General features: G+C 41.4%; 2 protein-coding genes and 1 non-coding gene across 3 annotated transcripts; 2 read left to right on the top strand and 1 right to left on the bottom strand.

Moving 5' to 3' along the window:
- The first annotated feature begins 842 nt into the window (after positions 1-842).
- LOC6615453 lies at positions 843-2,861 on the top strand. Its single transcript, XM_002039797.2, has one exon. The coding sequence runs from the start codon at positions 951-953 to the stop codon at positions 2,757-2,759; it is 1,809 nt and encodes a 602-aa protein (XP_002039833.1). The 5' UTR covers positions 843-950; the 3' UTR covers positions 2,760-2,861.
- A 2,596-nt stretch (positions 2,862-5,457) lies between these two features.
- On the bottom strand, positions 5,458-6,854 carry LOC6615452 (transmembrane protease serine 6). The gene is made up of 2 exons (XM_032715728.1): positions 6,118-6,854; positions 5,458-6,064 (listed from the first exon to the last, which is right to left on the bottom strand). Exons 1-2 carry the CDS (start codon positions 6,850-6,852, stop codon positions 5,735-5,737), a joined length of 1,065 nt encoding a protein of 354 aa, XP_032571619.1. The 5' UTR covers positions 6,853-6,854; the 3' UTR covers positions 5,458-5,734.
- A 12,404-nt stretch (positions 6,855-19,258) lies between these two features.
- On the top strand, positions 19,259-19,330 carry Trnag-ucc. The gene has a single exon. It is a non-coding gene; the product is annotated as a tRNA-Gly (tRNA).
- The last annotated feature ends 2,446 nt before the right edge of the window (positions 19,331-21,776 follow it).

Raw genomic sequence — 21,776 nt, 5'->3', positions numbered from 1 at the left:
ATAATTATATTCAGTAGACGAACTATTTACATCAGTAATTCAACAATAACTAAAGGAGCTATAAAGAGTAGGGTATAATAATATTCAATAGCTTAAAGCAACTGACCACATTTTTTTTAATTTACTCCTGGTGACACGTGAAATTATTGCATAAAATTCTTGTCAGTCAGATTTTTTGCGCCTGTGCCAAAAAAATCGTGCATCAGTCAGAATAATTGGGGGTGTTCGCCATGGATGATTCATGATTAAAGGATGTGTATTAAATATTCATATGAATGTCAATTTAAAGCTATCTCTTTCGGCACAGTGTCACCCTCTCTTTCTCATTGACTGGTTATAGACCAGTTGAGTGCCAGTGTTGGCGGCTTTTTGTTGTCTCGGCTTTGGTCTGCATTATTGTTGATATAGCCCATGAATCCCCAATTGAAAGGCTTCCCTTACTTTCCTTTTTGAACTTTGCCGCCCTTGGAAACAAATGGGAGGGTTAAAACTGGGGGTTTTGGGGGTATAAATAACAATAGATTTATGGCAAACAACACATGAAGTGCATTCAAATAGAATGAAAGGAGCTTTGTTTGGTTTTCGCCTATCTACTCTTTCACTAAAGCTAAATTGTGTAACTTTAATTTATCAATAATAATTTTGGCAACAGGATAATTATAATGGAATGCAAGGCTTATTTAGCATGTAAAAATTAAGCTATAAATATTAAGTGTGACTGCTTAAAGTACACTGATAAAAGTGTGTTTTCTTAAAAATCATCGATAAAAAATGTGAGGAATAACACAAAAACTTAGCAACACTTTCTCCAAATGGAAAACAACAGCAAGGTAACTCTAAATGTTGTCAAAAGTCGTTTGTCAGTCCACATATTTTTCCGGCTTGCTCGTTTCCCCAAATATTTTTTCGAGAACTAAAAAGTTATCGAAGTTTGTATATAGAAAGGGATAATGTCGAGGAACCGAGCCAATTTGCGCCAGTCACAGCAAGTCAATGAGAGTGGTGATGAATATGAAGAAGTAGCAGCAACAAGTTGGAAAAATGAGTGGGAACAGGGGGAGTCAAGGTCGCCCGCGGATAGCCCAGAGTTTCAGGACTTTGAGGACTCCGAGGATCCGCTAGAAGAATTCGAAAGAAATCCTTTGCAGCAGGAGCCTCTCGATCTGGCAGTTAAACCTGATTTCATCATCAATAAGAAGGCAGTGGAGAATCACAGGCGGATTTACCGACAGTTGGGCATCCATATCCCGGAAACCCCAAAAAACCATCCTCTACTCCATTATGCATTCGCCGTGAAACTGTTCCTGGCCACCGATAATAACTCCATTAACTTCCTCAAGTGGTCGGCAAATGGCCGCGAACTGGAGGTCGATTACCAGGCCATGCAGGAGCATTTGTCCAGCGGGTGTTCCATATTTCATAGTCGAAATATTTTGCAATTTACGAGCACTCTATTGGCCCACGGATTCGAACGCGTTCCTTTGAAGGATGTGCATAAATCCGCAGTCCGTCTCTCCAACATCACTCTGGTCTATCGGCATCCAAATTTTGTTAAGGGTCAGTTACTGAAGTTGCATAAACTGGCCCAGGAATGTGAGAAAATACCTGAAATTTCAAGCCCGGGAACGGCGGAGCTGCGACGTCCACCTTTGCATCTCCCGAACTATGCCCATATTGCCAGGATGGTCCAGCGAGGAGATCTCTGCTCCACTTCCTACACAACCCGTTCTGCTCTGCAAGTGGCTCGATGTCATTTCCAAACTCTGCTAGGATATCAAGCCGATCTGGGTGTCCTTAAGAATCGCAACAGTCACGATGTGTTCAACAAAAGCATTATGACGCAACTGAATGTGAAGAGGGGGCGTTCATCTTTCAATTACGCCCCAGTAGACTTAGCGCCCAGTAAAATGTCCCTTGCGAAATTCGTTAAGCCGCACGAATCGGTGATTAATATCGGAATTGGTCAAGCTCCAGATTATGCCGGTTATTATGGCCAGGTCGAGCTATGCAAAGTCACCGAGTTCTTCTCCGAATATCTGCCGCGCTATGGTAGCAAAATCACCGGCTACAAGGACATAGTTATGGATGCCACCAATAAGTCCATTGGTTTCCAGCAGAATCTGCCCATTGGTATAAACTACTCGGATGATGAAGACGATGCCCTGCCACCGATTTCATCGGACTTCGACTTGGACTGCATGCCATCCACCTCAGCGGCGGCTATGCTGAAATCTTCAGGTCGCAAGGTAGTGGAGGACTCGGACTTGGAGCAGGCTATGCAGGAATTGTGCGGCGGTTCTAATCTTAACGAGGAGGAGGAACTTCCACAGGCTAGTACCACCACTAGGTTTAAAGCAAAGCCCAAACCGAGAGCCAAACCCAAAGCCAAACCCACGAAACGCCAAGCTAAAGCTGTCCATTACAGTTCCAGCGAAAGTGAAGATTTCAAGGAAGACGAAGTGTATGAAGGATTTAATTCTAGAAACGCAAAAAACATTAAGTTAAAGCCTAGTGACGAAAATGTCTCCTATACTGCTGAAGAAGAAACTGATTCCGAGGAGCAAGTCATCGAAGAAAGGACCGAAACCAAGGCGCAGGGTTCGCCATACGATGACCTGGACGACGACGACGAGGAAGAGGATTACTTCGACGAGGATGACGAGGATTATGTTTACAAAAATTTGCAGTACAGGAACGCTCCTGAACCGCCAAAAAGCCGACGCTATGATCTTCGCAACTCCAAGCGAAATCCTCGTTGAGTCTGACAGTCATAATATTTGTATAGTATATCTAAGGCAACTAACTAGGAATTATAATTTGTTAAATCCAATTCTTGACTGAGTGGATAGTTCAAAAGCATATTTGTGCGCCACGCAAATAAACGTTGTTTAGTAACTTAAAAGAGGATTTTATTTGTAGAGGCTTCATTTAACACATTTCCAAAGTCATCTCCGGACCGTTCACCTCAGCCATATCTTTTGTTTATTCAACTTTAGGCCCATTCCTTTAACCATCTTCCATTGGGCATATCTAAACCTTCCATTATAGCTTTTGTTGATCTTCTTCGAAGGCAATAAGTTTGGACATATGGGCAATTAAATCGCTTATCGCTCTTTGATCTCTCACGCCCTCAGTGCCCCATTACCGAGGCCAATCAAAAGTGTAATATCATCTGGAAATATCTTACCAATTCGAACTGAGGACCAGCACCCACACGAACTCACAAAAACCGAAAACGTAACCAGAAAATAAAGAAAAAACCAGACAGGGGCACAATCAGTCGGATGTTTACAAGTTTTATGAGCCACCAAATAACAAGATGAACAACAGGCAACCGAAAACGAAACCAAAACCAAAACCAGAACCAAAGCGAAACCTAAACGATACTTGATTTCGAAGGGATTTCGGATTTGCGGTGTACCTCGCACCGCATTTGCAAGAGGCGCAAAAAATAAGCGCTTTTTTATATAACTCAGCGTGAGGCGAGACACGATTTTTATCGTCTTTAATTTGCTTTTTATTTGATATCATATTTCAAGACAGCCGGACGGACCAAATCGGTTTGGTCCCACTCGCAGAAGTCTGGAGCGTTGAAAACAAAAGCCGGGTATCCTCTTAGTTGCCGGCTCCGCTCCTTCGAAAAATCCCAAAACAGATTTTTCGGTTGGCAAAAGAGGAGAAACCTTGAGTCAAGACGTCATAATGTCATAAAAATGTCACATACTTTTAATAACTTTATGACAGCTACAAAATCATAAACAAAATGCTATGACAGCAGCACACGAACTGCGAGAAGGCGAGGGATTCTGCGGTTGAGTTCTTTTGGGAGTCCTCATAATGAGATGTGTCATGTTTTGCCTTCTGAGAAATGTTTCTGCATCTCCATTTCGGTGGCTTTTGCCATGATTGCCCATCGAGGAGCCGAGTTGACCAGGCTGCCATCCTCCTCCCATACTGCTTTCCCCCCAAGAGTCACAATTATAAACATGACAGGCCGATTATTAAATTTGATGTTTAAATGATGATCTAAACAGCAGGGATATTCGATAGTGGGGGTGTGTGTAGCGTGTGCCTAGGAGAATAAATCACTGAACTATACATGTAGCTTGAACTTGTAAACTTAACATTGAAAGTATTGTATTTTCGGATACAGGATAGGAATTTGGATATATATAGATGCTTTGGAATCGTTTTTAACTTTCACGCACCAATTGAATGCAATCCACACACACCTATTCGGTCAAAGGCCACAATCTCAGCTTTAGTTTCAACACATAAATTCGCTCCAGTATTAAATTATGGAAACAGGAATAAAGTCGGGACTTTTGCTGCATTATAATGAAGTCAGAAATGTGGGGGTGGGGCAAAGAAGTTTGGGGGGGGAAGTCGAAATGCCCTCCGAATGCAGAGTTATTAAATGCCAAGTTATTTGTCGTTTAGCTGGAAATCCATGCAGGTCGGCAGTACTTTAACTTCTGAGGCTCACAAACTTTTTTTGAGACTGCTTTATGGGTTTGAGTAGGAAATCTTTACGAGTTTCTGCCGGGGAGACAAATTTATTGGCAAGGCATTAATGTTTTCTTTACTGTTCGTATTTCTCTCTTCCCTCTCGTATTTTTCCCGTTTTTTGTCTGACTTTAATACGGAGTCGTAAAGTTTTTTAATGATTCAAAGCGGTGGTAAAACTATTTACATATGTATCTGCATGCTTTATGGGGGCCAACACGAATGCATTCCCTCTATAAGGTTTGGCAATTTGTCTTGTGGTGGGAAAATGCCAACGGAAACGAGGTGTTGACTGTGGGCAATATAGTTACGGATCTAATAAAGTGGAGTCATAAAAACAAAGGCATTTAAGAGCTATTATATCCTAAAACTTTCCAATAATATCATCACTTATTGGCCATTACTCTTAATCAAAAGCGTTTTAGGATTTACTAATTTTAAAAGTTTCTTCAATTGGAATTCAAATTCATAACTTTTCTTTTTTCGCCAGCAAACTTACTAACCTTAACTCTCAATTACCAACAAATCGAAACTCAATTTACCAGTTCCCCTGAGTAAATAATTTGTTGTACATTTGTTAAAAACTTTGCGCTTATCTGTATGCCTTTTTCAAATCAAACTTTGTAAATAAGCTATACACTGTAGAACTAGCCACCAAATGCAGTGAAACTTGCTCCTGTGAGTTTGGCGTGTCCTTGGGCTTTCTTCCCATTTTTGCGAGCAGGTAGGGAGTTATTTTATGATTGCACAAATGCAAAATGCATAACAATCAAAATTGCACAAAATATTCGCCAGCAAATCGGGATTTATATGTATGAGATATGCCCTCGTTCCATCTGCTTGGCAAACTTTTCACCAAAAAGGTAAAAGGATCCAAATAGCTTGCCTTCAAGTGTTGTAACCCAGTTTCGAATTGCTTTTTTATTTGCTTTTTTATATTTAATGGCTGCAGTTAAGGATGTGGTTATGGATATGGATGTGCTCCCCGGGGGATAAGCTGAGCGTTTTCCAAGTAGTTTATGCAACATTTGCTAAAATCTAGCCAAAAAGTTGGTGAGCAACTTTTGATCGATGTGCTGCTTGGTTGCAAATTTGTGTGCACTTTGCATAAATTAGTTAAAAGTGAGTGCATAAATTGTTATTGAAGAAGCAGCTTGGATCATTTATGCAGCACAGCTATCTTAAATTTTATAATATACAATAAATTCTATTCATCTGCTGATTGAGTTCAGTAATCTTCCTCAGGATATGGCATGCAATGACAGCCTCCTGGAGTATTGGAGCCCAACCAGCGAAGATACTGATTGACCCTGGTGTAAACTCCAGGCGATTGGGGTCTGGCACATCCGACACCCCAGGAAACGATTCCCGCCAGCTGATATTGACCCGGCTGCTCATCGAAGGTGGTCTGCAGAGGTCCTCCACTGTCGCCGCTGCAGGCATCCTTGCCACCCTCCGAGACATATCCAGCACACACCATGTTATCGGTAATTTGTCCAGGCCTATAGGTTGTGCCATTCCGACACTCCGATTGGGGCAGGACCACAACTTCCACTTCCTGAAGTTCATAATGTTTTAGTTACCCATTCAAGCTCAAGTCTGTATTCTTACCCTTAAGGTATCGGTGCCGAATCCTCCTTCCCTCTGAGCTCCCCAACCAGCAACTATACCCAGTTCGTGATCGAAATTGTACGATTGTACGGGCAGACAAATGGGTCTCAAACGATGATGCCTCATATCAACCGGTTGATTAAGCCGTAGAATTGCTATATCGTTATCAAAGCTTCGCGGATTATACAGTTCGTGCACCTTCACCCTGGATACGTATCTCTGGATCACTATATCATCATTGGAATGACTACGATTGTGCTCGAGAAATCGAAGGGTGATTAGTTCTGGTGGTACACCTTCCACACAATGTGCTGCTGTTAGAACATACAGATCATTGATCAGAGATCCTGAGCAATAGAAGCGATCGTAGATAAGAATCACAGCCATCCAGGGATATTGATGGACTCGGGTCTCCTGACCTCCGACGATTTTGTACAGGGTATTAATCAAGCCACAGCGACAAGTAACACAATCCCTTTCAATGGGAAAGTGTGCCACTGTGGTTCTGGTTGTCGTAGTACTCGTACTGCTCGTTGTACTGCTGGTTGTTGTGGTTCTTGTGGTTGTTGTGGAAGTTGTTGCCACTACCGGAGTTGAAGTTGTTGTCGTAGTTGAAGGTAGCAATATTGAACCTAGCCACCCGAAAATCGTTCCTTCATTTGGCCGAATTCTACGTTCGATTGAACCACTGCACAAGCCGCAAAATAAAGCGATCAGAATCCACGGAAGCTTCATCTTCCTTGGACTTTTCACTACTAAACTGGATAGTGTGGCGGATCATTTATTTAAAGCAGAAAATCTGGCTGCTAATCACGTTTCATTCTCTCCGCCAGCTGGCATCATGTGGCTGGGTAACTTTTCATTTTGGCAACAGATTTTCCGGGCTGTCGCACAAATGAATTCATGAAATGTTTGCCAGCAAAGTGTAAATGCCTCGCAGGTTAACTAACAATCAGGGTTTGAACTGACAGGAAAAGGGGCCATATTTGTCTGGGGTTTTGGGGGGAATCAACCAGAGTGTTGCACTTTTCATTAATGCTAAATTAAAAGGCTTTAATGGGGTCGGGATTTAAATTAAACATGTGCAATTTGAATTCCAGCGCAACTTAAATTCTGTGGAATTTCGTTATGGAATAATGCCAGCAAAGTAATTAGTTTTTGTTAAATCAATTTATTTGTAAATAGAACGAAATTATTTTTTAATGTTTGAATCACATTCTATACAAGCTTTGTGCAAGTTTAATCCCCACGGAATTTTGTAAATGAAAACCTAAATAAATTTCCCAAAAACTTGTCCAACTATTTAGCCCATATTATGCAAATCAGCTGCCCAATAAGCGATCCAATCAAGACTCGGCACTCCACATATTGTTGGCATGCCCCGCAAGCCTCCATTTTCCAGCGATTTTCCTCCGATTTTCCCGCCACTTGTCATTTGCGTCTGAGTAAGCTGGCACAATAATCTGTAATAGGCTTAGACATGAAATATTGACGCTTAGTGACCGCTTAGTGGATGCCAAATGACTAAGTAGTAACATCATCTCGGTGAAAAAACGCCAGACCCAAACTCCAAGTGTAATTAGAAGAGCTCTGGAAATTAGTGAAAGCATTTTCATAACAATTTTCCCGCATGTGTGTGTGTGTGAGGGTGTTTATGTATTTGTGGAAAACTAAGCCGCTTATGCGACTGTGAGCACAGCTTTTCGACTTCGACTAATTGAATTTGGGGTATTGGAATATCCATTGGGGCGTATCTGTAACCCCAGCACACGACTTCAATTCCGATGGGCACGCCCACATGGGGCACTAGGTTTTTCATGCTTCAACGCCCAAATGGTAAAATTTTCCCCAGTTACATTTTATATACTCCAGACTACGACTACCGAAGCTGATGAACCAAATTGCAGAGTTTAGAGGGGCAGCCGAGCATTTCCAGGGGCAGCACCTCAGTAAATTGTCCAATTATAAAACTGCGTAGGCCAGGTAGCCAGTGGAGAAACCTGAAGACCACAAGACCAGGAGCCAAATCAACTCTACGGGGAAACCAGAGACGCATCCACATGTTTCTGTCACTTTTGATAGTCGCTCCTCTCGCTTAATTGATATTTATGGAAATGGGCTTCTGCCGGAAAGTGGAGCACATGTGGGGAGATTTACAAGCCACAACATTGAACTTCATTTTGAAGTTGCGACAGCTCATTAGCGAGTGGGAGACACTCGGCAGCACTCGAAGTTGGGAAAAACAATGCTGCAAAGCCGGAAAAGTAATCCACTGACCCACAACTGCTGGCAGCGGGTGGAAAATCAGCAGGGGAGCCGCTTTTGCCCAAGAAATATATGGCTTAATTGTGGCAAAGTAATAAACATGTCCAGTCCGAGTATAAAGTTTTGGTTGCCAAGAAGTTTCGACCGTTGCTTGTGCTTGCAAGCCGCAAAAGAAAACCAATTAAAATGGCAGAGAAACAGAAGTCAGAAATTAGACGAAAAATAAATAACTGACCCAAGTTTCAAGAGGAAAAAACAGATAAGCCAAGTGGAAAGTTTAAATAAAGGGGTTAAATTATAGTTGAGAAATGTTATTTACTTTTAATAAAACTATGCATGTTCAAAAATCTAAACAAAGAATGTTTAAATAATATGGCAATATTTATTTCGAATAATAATGCTAAATGAGCCGCAATTAACCAATCCAAATCCCTTTCACAATACAAATATTCAATTGCAAAATAACTTTTGGATACTGGGAATTTAGGCTTATCTGAGTGAGAACCGAATGTTTTGCATTGCGTAGGCTGATCGGCGTGAACATGATTTAAAGCCAAAGACTGGCAAATATTTATGCACACACACAATATCTTGACTTGTGGCAACTACTTAGTTGTCGAACATGAGCTCTTTGGCCGCTATCGTGACAGGATCGGGCTTTAAAATACGACTTACAAAACAGCAGGCAAAGCAGCCAAAACATTCCAGCGACTTTTAATTAAAAGCAACATTTTCACAGGCCGCAGAACAAGCTTATTAACAGTTAGCCGACCCAAACTAAAAAAGAAGGGGGAAAAACGTAAAATAAGAAGGAAAACAACGTCTGTCAATTGATAAACAAGTCAACTGTCACTTAGGCCCAACATTGATAGCGACTCTGCGAAGCGGCCAACGTTAATCAGGCAAAGTGTCCGGCTCCAGCTCGGCATTCCCTCGTCCCCATCCCCATCCCAATTGGAATCCAAAGAGTCCTGCCCGAGGACCGGATCCAAAGAGCCCCAACTCCTTTCGAAAAACTCCACTTGTTGCTGCCGGCTGATGGCGATAAGCAGCGACACATGTCACAAGATTTTTCTGCCTTTCTGCCCCGTCGTCTCGTCTTTTCGCCTTTTCATTTTCATTTTGTTTATTTTTTTATTTTAATCAAAAGTGGAAATTAAACGCGGCTAATGAAGATTTTAATTGCGTGCAACGGCGAAATGAAGTTGCATGTGGGTTTTGTGGCCGTCTGGCCAGCATAAATGTCTGTACATATATGTATATATACTCGCATAGAGAGGGCATGCAGCACATAAACTTGCAACTTAGGATTTACATGATCAGCGTTTGTTGCAACACGCAATCAATGTGCGAATGAGAGAGCTCCTAATCAACTTCAGCTAAGCCGCTTATGACAGATCGTAAAGGACAGTGGGCTGTAAAGGCGAATTGAGTGGGCAAAAAGTGTGGAACAGTGGGCATTATGTTTCCAAAACCAACAGGAAGATGTCAGTACAAGATGCAGATAGAGTCAGGAAAATAATTTTAGAAGAACACGTTGCATATTACAAAGACATAACGAACTTATCTGTAGATTTTATGGCTATTACTCGATTGACTTTTACAATCCACCAATTTAACCCTATACATTCCATTGTTACACATGCTATCAACCAGTTAAAGAGCAATTGATTGTTCAGAAAACATACCCATCGAAATCCTTTGTCGTGCACCCAATTTGCATAGAGCTGGCTCGCCCCAACCCCCAACAATTTCCGCCCCCAACCGGAAAAACGAAGGGAAAATGTGAAAAATGTCACGCTTCATTTGCTTTAACCGTTCAAACGGACACCTGGCCACAGGTAACCTTCAAAGGAGAAAGAAAGAAAGAGCCCCACAGTAGATGAAAGGTATCAGTTTGGCATGAGGTAGGGGGTAGGGTATGGTATAGTATGGAAAAAAGTCAACACGGCACACAAATTCCATGAGAGACGTGAAAACAAATCGAATCGGACAGATCGATTAGGCATACAAATGTGCAATTAGAAGTGGAAAGTTCACCGTGTCCACTCGAGATGGATATGTGTGCCTCGATATATGTATATATGCATATATACAGCGGATATATAGATAGGTAGGTAGCTGCCCTTTGCCCAATTAGGCGTTACAAATGGTTAGATGGATGTCAGGAATCGGAACAGGAAGCGGAAACAAACAAACGAGTAACGAGCCGTGTGAAAGAGATGACAGCCAGGTTATCTCCATCGCATTTCCCCCTTTCGTTCGCCGGACCCAATTAATTGAATTAAATTTTGTGAGTAATTTTTTGTAATTTACGCGCCATTCGGTTAACCAATGTCGGACGCTGGCCACAAATTTCAATAATTACCGACAGTTTTTAATTATCAGACAGAACGAGAAATTCGACAGTGTGAGGGCGTTTTATTGCCCAAAGTAGTTTGAACAGCATTTAATTATTATTTATGATTGTTTAGCGCCGTTTTACTGAAATTGATTTATGCGGTTTTCTCGTGTACGGTCAAGTTTATTAATTTGTTAAAGCCAGCAGCGATTTGACACAAAATTCCCCGCACCACCCACATGTGTGTCCATGTCATGCCTCCTGCCCATTACAATTACATATTAATTAATAACAATTTTCTTTCGGGGCGGGCGTTGATGCATGTAAGCTATAATTAACAAATATTCGATTTCATTGAAACTTTGGAAACTTTTCAAGGGGAAAGGGGTGAGTAAAATATTATTGTAATTAAATCTGTAAAATTCTTGTAGCTAACAGGTTGATTTCCATTTTTTTCTTCTTTATAATAATCTTCAGTAGTTATATTACCATATATAACTAATAAGTTGCATATTATTCGATGCACATCCGCTGAAATAAAGATACTTCTCTTAATTTTGGGTTAATTTAACTGGCCAGCCCCGAATGCAAACATTTCCTGCTTTCGCCAGTGCTTTTCTGCTTTCCCCGTGCTCCAATCGACCCCCTCCGGTTTGTCTTAACCCACTGATGACAGTGCAAATAGCCAGATAGCAGAGCAAACCCAATGAGCAACGCCTGCGTGAAAAATGCAAATCAATTCAATTAAAAAAGAACAAGAGCAACGTGCAACAAGCGGCAACAACCAGCAGTGCAGCAACAATAGCCGGGACGCATAGCCGCCAGGTAAGAAACACACGATCTGGATGCTATATGCGCTCCACTATCTGAAGAAAAACCCCCATCATTGTGCTAAAAGAAAAGAAAACGAAACAAAACACGCTCCATAAAGATCCCGAACAACAACAACGGCAACAACAGCAACGGCAACTACAACACATGCCACAAAAGTGTTGCAGTTACAAGAATTTTAATCAAGCGTTTAACACTAAACGCGCCACAAGTCGCAGAAGGCAAAAGACGAAGGCGACTTTTGCGGCTGCGCAGACGCATAAACAATTTTCAAATTGTTGTAGTTGTTGTCTCTGCCGCTGCTGTTGTAGTTGTTGTTGTTATGTCTGCCTTGCAGCCTTTTATTGGCATTGTGTTGTTGCCGTTCCGCCGCCTGTTTTTGCTGTTGTGCATAAATTAACTTGCCGCTTGTCTAGGCCCAAAAGCAACATCAACATCCCGGCGCACATACGAAAAAAAAGGTTTTTATTTTTGACTGCATTTTTAAGATACTTTCTGATAAAAAAGGTGGAATGTATTTCAAAGTGTTGCAAAACATCTAGTTTTGGTTCAAATGCATAAGTTTAGTAGATATTTTTAAATGCATTTTTAAATTAAAAATAAAATCTGATAGATAAAAAGTTTTCCTTACATTTGAAATATTGATTAATAAATTTAGAGGTTTGGCGAATTATGTATGAAAAGTTATTGTTATTAGCTAAATTTCAGGATGAAAATAAATATATATAAAGTCAAATATATTATTTTGTAAAGCAACCCATTCCTCTTTATAAAATTGATCAGTTTTTTAAGTTAAAAGTAATCGAACTTTTTTTTCCTGTGTGGCGGCTTGTGGTTTGCCTTAAGCTTATCTCCATCCCATTCCCCTCCTTTCGTTTTGGACAAATTTAAATTTGCATGACAGACGCACATTGATCATATTGGTGTGTTAAGAGAGGGGCAACCGGGGGTTAAACATGCCACAACGAGCTCCAACTGTGCCAAAAGGAGTCTTTCAATTTCATTCGATTCAATGCCGTTTCTTTTCCTTTTTCAATTAACCAAATATGCGGAGCACTCAAAATGTCATTTGGTTTTGTCAAATGTTTTGGTTGCCTCCGTCTGTCTGCCGGTTTTCCATTTCTGGGGAACAGAGAAAAATTTAGGCCAGCAGCATGCGTGAAACTCCCATAAAAAATCATTCAATAAATCACAACAAATTAACATAAATCTTGTTCTGTCGTCGGCGCTTTTCAGCTAGGGGATTTCAGCGACTGCAGGGGGCGGGGCCACTCAAGTGGAGTTCCCTCCTTATTCCACTTCGAAAAGCTCTTGTTTTGCTACTCCTGATGTTGATGATGATGTCGATCGTAAATCGTGAAAATTGACAAATGCCCAAAAGCTTCCAGGCACTCAAATAGGCAATAAAAAATTATAAAGTAAATATTCTGAAGCATCGTCGCCTTCGCCGGCCCACAAAGATGGAGTAAAAATCTTTATTGCATCTTTAACAGCAGCAAAAACACAACGCAGAACAAGTGTTGCGTATAGTTGATCTCGAAGAGGGAATACCCTAGATTGGCACAAAGAATTTGGTAAAATATCTTATTAAAATATTAAAGCGAGATTGATTAATTGAGATTGAGTAATGATATATGAAATTCTATTCTGTGACTTCACCCACTTAAAAGGGTATTATTACATTCAAGTATAATATCATCTAAAATCTAACCGAAACAGATGGAGAAGTTCTCCTGGTCTCGACACACACACACTCACACACGTGCACTCGCCGCATAGATGACACAAATGGCACACAAAATGTATCTTTTAGAACGCCAAATGAGGGCCATAAATGCAAAGCAGACAACAATGTGGAGGCTGGCGAAGATCGGGACAGGAAGATGTGAAGTGGGGCCCCAAAGGGAGACCGCAGCGCACATGTCTGCAAAGTGTTAATGTGAATTTATGATGCATTACGCGCCATCGCCACTCGAGAGCCCCATATTCATATTCCAACCCATTCTCCAACTCGCATACTCATCTCATATACCTCTAACTGTCGTCTGGCTGCACTTTCGGCAAAGATAGATAGCTTCTTTTGCAGCGCAGTTCAATTTTTCTAGTAGCGTAATGAAAAACAGATTTGGGAAAGTTTTTACGATTTCTTTTCCGTTTGCCTTGGTCGATTTTTCGGTAGTTTTTATGATGGAAATTTGGAGTGAAGTTTTATTATTGTAATAAATAGAAGAGTGCTGGCAGATCAAAGCATTAAGTGTTTGGGTATTTTGCTTATAATTAGGAACATGGAGTTCTTCAGAGGATGATGCAGGAAAACATTTCAAATGGTGATAAGCACTGCAGCACTAACTTTTCTTTGATAATCTTAGTTTCGAAAATTCCCTTCACAGCTGGCACTTATTGAATTATCCCGCCCCTTGACTAATTGAAACCATTAAAGGCTAACCCCAAAATCTCGCGGTTTTTCGAAACTCCCTCGAAAAACTCACACCTGAAGTGCATGACAAAGTTAATTAAGGGCCCGGCGAATGCCTCTAATAAACTTTCAATTAAGACAAATACCCAAAAATACGCCACACATTGTATGTCCATAGATTGGGGGTTGGATGGAGATGCGGTTGGGGTTGGGGCACCATGGCACCAGAAATAGGAGGCGTCTGTGCGTGCGTGTGTGCACCACGCCCATTAAAGTGCATTATTGAGGGGTGCGGCAGGTCGGTCAATTTTTTGAAGTCCCGGGAGAAGACAATTTGCTCCAGTTCACAATTGTGGGCGGGCGAGAATGGGAAAGGGATCGGGAAAATGGGCGGACGGGCGTTGACAGCTGCGCCTGGTGGCCGCAAACTATACGAGAATCGTATAATTTATGCAGTTCCACAAGTTTAGACAACCATTTCACTCGGAATCGAAAAAGCGGAAGGAGGAGCGGCAGTTGGTGGTGGGGGCTTCAGCGCAATGAGCATGACAAATTTTTGTTTGGGCCGCTGGCTCCTTTTGAAGTTCCCTTTCCTTGAGAAACTCCCCAAGTCACCTTCGCAGATGGATCTGCGCTATATAGCTTTCCTTGGTGCTTGAGTTAACCCATACCACGTTCTCCTCTTGTTGGCGGCAGCTCGTAAATAAAATCGTAAATTGCCATTTTGTTTTATTGTCCTCCAGTCCGGTCGGTCGACAGACAGTTTTTATTTTTATTGAGCCCGTTTTGCTGCCGCAGCCAGTGGAGTTGAAGTTGTAGGAGTAGGAGGAGGAGGAGGCTCCTCCGGCTGCCTGTGGGCTGCAAAAGCTATCGTGGTTGCCACGACATGTCGTTAATGAGCCATAAAGGTGTGCAGCGGCTCCACCGCCAGGAGGTATTGAAATCGAAAATGCGGGGCGGTTACTGCCCAACGGGCCAGATGAGGTGGGAAATGGAAATTGGGCACTGAAAGTGTTTCCCGATTTCCTCCCCATGGGGATTTATGATCGGCGAAGAATTTTATTTTGATCTGGCTATTCGGGAGTGATTTATAGATGGAGGGGACATGTTTGCTAACACTTACCGGGCGTGATTTATATCAAACGGATTAAAAATGTAAATTTAATTATATCTAAACTATTAAAAAAGGGGGTAATATGTGTAGTCTCCCCTTCGCATCTACACTTTTTTCTATGGATCCATCATCCTCATCCATTTGTTGATGTTTTAATGCAAATTCTAGTTATTCCAGTTGGAATCTATGATATATGAAGTCGCAGCCCGATGCTTTATAGAGAACTACAAATTGCACGCAATGACAGCTCCACAAGGGCTGGAAGGGGGGAAAAGTGCTTGGCCTAATGATTAATGTAAGTCGCGTACAAGAATCGGGAGATGATGACGATGGCACTGTGACGGAGATGGAGCTTTTCTTCCCGGAATCGAGGCACAATGGCCATTGGCAATGTCATTGCCTGACTGACGGATTGACGGACTGACTTGCCTGCCCGACTCGCTGGCTGACTGACAGTAAATAATCTATCAATAATTGAGAATGCCTTTTCGCCTTTTTGCCTCTTTTCCTGGCCCTGGCATTGGCATCATCGCCCGTACAAAGAGGAGCGGCTCGTGCTATCGGATCTGCAAATGGAACCCACGGACCACACTTGGCGACGTTAAAGGATTCCGATTCTTATATTCCGATTCCGTCCTCCGATTATTCTCTTTATGGCGCCAATGCCGTTGATAGGCTCTAGGCAAACACCCCCTGGCTCACCGATTTCCTGCCACATCTCCTGGACCGCCGGGGTCCAAACTCCTTGGAACGCATCGCTTTCATGGCTGACTGAGTTTGCGCTCGATTCGATTATTTATGTCATTTGCTTTGACATTTATCATTCCACGATTTCACGATTTTTTGCCCCACTCCCTATCTTTGCACAAATACACGGAACAAAATTGCATAGTAGAATTTTCAAAATATATCTGCATACTGATTGAGATCGAGGCTTAATTTATATTGATGCTTACGATCAAAAAACGATTTTTCTGAGTGTACCCTGTTTTTTTTTGCTCCTATTGTCAAGGCCAGAAGATGATGACTATGCTGTCCAATGGCCACTCAGTCCATTGCCGCTTTTGGCTATTTATGGGCGCGCTACTTAACATAAATTTTATTGCTTTTGCTGTTTGCTCATTTGGGGGGCTAGTCCATAGGAGCTGGGATCGCGAAGCTTGGTCCTATCTGTGGCTTACTCACCGGGACAACGGCCAGGATGGATGCTCTCATCGAATGCGAGCTCCTGCTGTCCATGAATTGATGAGGACTCATTTATTGTATGATTAGTTTTGCCTTTATGGAGTGTGTGCGCTCCTCCTTACTACATTTTTTTTTCCTCCTTTTTAATGGAATACAGCCGCCAATCGCATTAGCTACATAAATAGCAATATATATAGAGCTTGCACACTTAAATGAAATTATTATTCATCGCTGCATTCCCTGCCATGCCTTCGTATACGTGTAGTTAATTGAAAATTATTCAAAAGGCACGTAAATTTTAGCCAGAGGCCATGGAGCTGAAACAGGTTGACTTAGTTAACTCGATGCCGTGACTCATGGCGATCCGAGAATCAGGTCACAGGTGCGGGAGGCACAGATGTCAATCACTCCGAAATGCAGTTTGCAGCGATTTACCAGGAAATTATTGATGAATGAGCCCTTTTTGCGAAGGACTGTGGCACTCATGATGATGTCCCAAATCAAAACTAATGACTTCGTTCCCATCCCTCGAGCCTGCCACTAAGCAATTTCCTAAAGTTGCCAAGTCAGTCGAGAAGAGGCAACAATTAAGTTGCCCCACTGTCAAATGCAAATGTTACTGCCCATCAGGCGGTTGGATTTCGGTATGGGATTTCTGTTCGGTGTGGGCTTTCGGTTTTGGCCATAAGCGAAAACCTGCCGAGTCACAAATCGATGCGTAATTAATTGGCTTAGGCAAGTTTCGCATGCCGCATGCAATTAAAAATTCATATTCAAGTTCAATGTCTGGAAACTTAGACAACCGCTCTCTAAGTTCCTTTCAACAGAATGCCGCATGTGGTGAGGATGGCAAATGGAGGGCTTCAGTCGAGTCACGGTACAAATTTTAGCCCATTCAGCAGCGTACACTGCGAGAAATGGCACACTACATACGACATAGTCTATATAGGTCTGTACATGTGAATGGTTTTTTCACCTGCATTGCAATTTCTCTCTGTGTACATACATGAGTTTGCATCCTTTGGCTCTGGGGACTTGTTTTGACCATTCCCATCCGTCTGGCTGGCCCGAACGCCGTACATAGTTGCTGTGTGTGGGCTCCTCGAGGAGCAGATTGTGGGCCGAAGGGGCTGGGCATCTTGAAAATATATGGTCCGTTGATTACCGCTTGCTGTGATTTTTGATTATGCAGTTTCCGTTCCGTTTTTACTGGTTTCAAGCCATTCATTCTGGCATATGTTTTTTTCTCGCATTTTGCATATGTAATTTCAAGGACTGTTAAATGCAGCGTTCTTGTGGTCCATAATTAGTTTGATACGCACACCCGTACAGTCGGACTATTAACGTAACCGTTTCATTACATTCGAAAAACCAGTCAAGCAATTCTCGAGAACCAACTTTATTGGCTCATGAAAAATAATTACTAAATGAGCCCAAGAAGCTTAAGCAATTTACATGCTAAGCCAAAGTGTAACAACTTTGTTTCATGTGCTACATATGCTTAAAGCAAAGTTAATGAGTTAATACGAAACCAAAAGAATTTACTATTTAAAAGTCAATTCAAGTTCAATCAATTTAATCCCCATTCCAGCTGCGTCCGCATCAAATAAAGATTAACTCCAATATCAAACCATATCTGCGGCCATTCTCTTTCTTCAAAAATCCACCATGACTAAACAAAAAAAAGCTTTTGAAAAAACTGGAGAACCTTGTTAGGCGATTAAGCCCAAATAATGAAGTCAATTAACCAAAGTAGACAACTCAATAGGACCCAGCAACCCAAAAAACCAAAGAAAAGAAATATTGGAATAAATAAATTAGAGGGGAGAAACTCTTTTTTGAGAGCAACAGGTTCGAGAATATTACAAAGCCCGACTTTGTAACTCCGGCAATGACATCATTTGGCATCAGTGTCAACTTCATTGTTTTCCCCTTTTATTTTCTCCTTTTTTGAAGATGAAAACCCAGCGTATCCCACAATCCCAGCACAGTCCCATCAATTATGTGCCGCATAGAGTGGTCGAAAAAGGTAGCCAAGTAAAATGGGCATTCGTTTGATAGATTTTGATGTATTGCCTGCGATTTGTTAGGCCCGGCAAAATGCTTTCGGATACGGGAAATTACCGACACGCTGTGAGCGGATCATACAAATTAATTAAATACATGGGAGATCGATTCAAAATAACTTTAGGGAGTCCATGTCAAAGATCACAGCCAAACACGGTTCGCTTATTTAGGCTCGAACTGCTGTTTGTCTTTCGTTTTACACGGTTCGCCAGGCGGAAAATAAATATTCCAGTACAAAAGAGCTAAGGTTGATAAATAGTTTGGCTCGTGGACCCCATGTGGTCTGCCTTTAACCTTTTGTTAGTTTCCATCCGAGTGGGTGTGTGTTTGTGGAGTTATTTGACCCATCGGTCGCCGCATTTGCATATAAAAGATTTGACAGTACTTTCGGAGCTGGTAGTAAAGTTGAATGCTTTGCAACACTAATCAAAGGTTGTGCAAGACTAATTTGTCACACGGTTTTTGGAGGACTTTTTCAGGTCACTTAGACAAAGTAGTTCCATTAAGCTACAATTTAGTTATTGGTTAGTGTACCGGAAGATGAAATTTGTTACCTTTAAATTTTTAAGTTCCACGTAGTAACGAAACGCACCTTAAAATTCCGCCTTGTTACGTTTGATTTAATCCGTTGTTAGAGTACTTATTTTAAATTGTTTCCTAAACATATATTTAGCTATCTCTCCGTTTGTGAGGCAACATGCCAAATCGAATTAGTTGTTGACTTAGCCTAAGGAAATATAGAACGTGTGTCAATGCTTACCAAGCTGACCTAATTAGATAAGCGAGAAAACAAAGATTTCAATAATTAAGACTTGTTAAGCGTGGCTATCGTTTGTTCTATTTTTAGAACAAGTTTCACTTCCAATTAGAAGAGAGTAAAGGCGTGAGTGATAGGGGTTAACTTTCTCAATCTCCTCAAGGCGCGTCGGTGGTGTAATGGTCAGCATAGTTGCCTTCCAAGCAGTTGATCCGGGTTCGATTCCCGGCCGACGCACAAGTAAATTTTTTGTTTCCTTTTTTTTTTAATAAAAAATATTCATTCATGTTATTGCAATATCAGCATTACTAATTGGTTTACTCGCATCGTTGTTATTGTTGAATGACTTAAGATAAAACATAAGCACACACAGCTAAATCAATAATCAGTAATCAGCAAACCTTTGTAATTCCAAGTGAATGCAACTCCTGTTCGAAACTAAAAGCATTCCAAACGCATTGTTGATCAGCCTAGCGTTATATACTTCTGCCCATTAATTTAAAATCAAATATTTGCATTGAAAATTTAATAAGGTTGACATTGCCTTAGCCTCGACGTGCAAATATTTAAGCTTGTAATTTGGTGTTCGCATTACAGATGAACATCTTTGGTCCGGTCCAAGGTCAATAAACGATGTTTTGAGCTGGGGTTTAAATATTCTTGGACCGAGATTAATTAGTATGCCGATTGCGTATGGCAAAGCGTTTTGTTTGCACTAAATTCTCAATAACAGATTTTCAGAGTGCCAAACACACTGCGAAAAATGTTGTCATTTCGACTATTAGCAAATTTAGAATAATCTTATGATGAGCTAGCTATGTACATAAGTATGATTCAAATAAGCCTCTTAAACATTTAAATACTTCCTGGTGTATAATAACTATTTCCGAGCACTAACATTTTCCCTCGTACTCGGCCTCCTTTTTATCCTCCTCCTTGGGAACTCATTTGCTATTCATTTCGGTGCTGTCCTGTTCTTGACTTATGCGTATTACTGCAAATATCAATTAATGCTGGAAACGTGCGTGAAATACCCAACATAATTTTGGCCCTGGACACGCACTGACCTTGGATTATAATCAAGCCCCATGTGGAGTAGTGTGGCAGATAAGGACCCACCGACGGCTAACATAATTGATTTGGAGCCCGATTTATGTGTCTGCCAGCAGAGCCAAAGGGTCAAAGTCACGCACTTATTGGAATTTCCGACCTCGGATTGCTCTCAAAAACTATTCAAGATGGTTGGCCAACGATGTTGCTGCTGCATCGTTGTGGTTGCTGCAACACTTGCCACATTGGAATATGCATAGCACATTCACAGCACTTGTAAGATGCCACAGCACCATCGAGAGGTAAGTATGGTTTAACTCAAACTATTCAGATTGTTTTGATTTAAGCTAACGATACATGAACGTTAAAGTCTAATATTAAGCTTTCTTTATAAATAAAGAACTCTGTACGTCCTAAAATGAAATATTGTTTTTTCTTAATTTATAGTCTAACTACATTTAAGATTTATATATATAATAATATTTTTTCTCTGCTGTTGGCCTTTTTGCTTTAATTCTTTCAGCTGCGCTTTACGTTTTTGGCATTTCAATGAGTGCCACGCCCACTTTTCATTTGGCTCCCAGCCGGTTGGGTTCCGTTTTGTTTATTTGGGACTCGCATATTTGTAGCAGCCACTGTGTATTATGATGACCGGTGGTCCGCTGGCGTTGTTTCGCTTTTGCTGCCCACTGTGGCTGATGTGCCTCAGCATTCTGTTTGTGTTTGCTCTGCGGCATCTTCACAGCTGGGTGATTGCGGCCCAATATTTGTCTTTGTCCACCGATGTGCCACCGGCAGACAAGGGTTAAACGGGGTCAAAGGGCCATCGGTGGCGCGAGAGAATTGCCTGAAAAACGAATGATTTGCAATTGTAATTTTTGGCACATACGCATAAATGCATTCGCAAATATGGGGTTTCAAATAAAATAATATGGGATCGAATTTTAATTTTTCAACAATTTAAGAATGTTGAAATATTTCAAATCTTTGTATATATACCATACGTTTAAATCAATCCTAGGCATGCCAACCTGAAATGCAAAAGCAACAATCTGTTAGACGATAATATCTTTCCTTATAGCCAGCAATCCACCAGATCCAATCTCCTCCCGACCCCACACACACACTCCCCCAGATCAATCGCTGTCATCTCATTCTATTTCCACATCCATTTAGCATCTGCCCCAATCTGCCGCTCAATCCGCCGGCCAGAGCTCCCCGCATTAATGTCTCTGTTAAATTGCCAGCTAAAAGCCAGCGAGCTGTGGAGTTTAATTAAAAAAGGAACCTAGGCTCCCGCCTCCCAAAGAACACAGATACACACACGCATACTGAGAGAGGCGCATATCAATTACGCAGGCGATTAAGCCAAACAAACTGCCAACTGATTGGCGATGCATGCCAATGCCAAAACCAAAGACCTGAAAGGAGCCCACGAAGATGAGGCTCTCAGACATGCAGTGGAAAAAACAAATGTCATGATATCAGAAATTAAGTTATGTGGGGTAAAAAAAGATGTATATTTTCATAAAAATTGTTACTAACAATCTAAAACAGCAGACCTTAAAATGCAGATATTAAGCTATAAGCGATAGTTTATTTTTCTGTGCATTCAGCGTCTGGTTTTGGTAAC

The sequence above is a fragment of the Drosophila sechellia genome, chromosome 2R, assembly GCF_004382195.2.
Source record: "Drosophila sechellia strain sech25 chromosome 2R, ASM438219v1, whole genome shotgun sequence".
NCBI classification, from domain to species: Eukaryota; Metazoa; Arthropoda; class Insecta; order Diptera; family Drosophilidae; genus Drosophila; species Drosophila sechellia.
The sequence above is the reverse complement of the archived record's forward strand: the minus strand, read 5'-3'. Positions and strand labels throughout refer to the sequence as shown.

Bases quoted from the DNA above. Each gene is read 5' to 3' on its own strand.
- LOC6615453 (XM_002039797.2), top strand. From the start codon at position 951: ATGTCGAGGAACCGAGCCAATTTGCGCCAGTCACAGCAAGTCAATGAG.
- LOC6615452 (XM_032715728.1), bottom strand. From the start codon at position 6,852: ATGAAGCTTCCGTGGATTCTGATCGCTTTATTTTGCGGCTTGTGCAGT. The intron at 6,065-6,117 runs GTAAGAATACAG...TATGAACTTCAG, and splicing joins TCGGCACCGATACCTTAAGG to GAAGTGGAAGTTGTGGTCCT.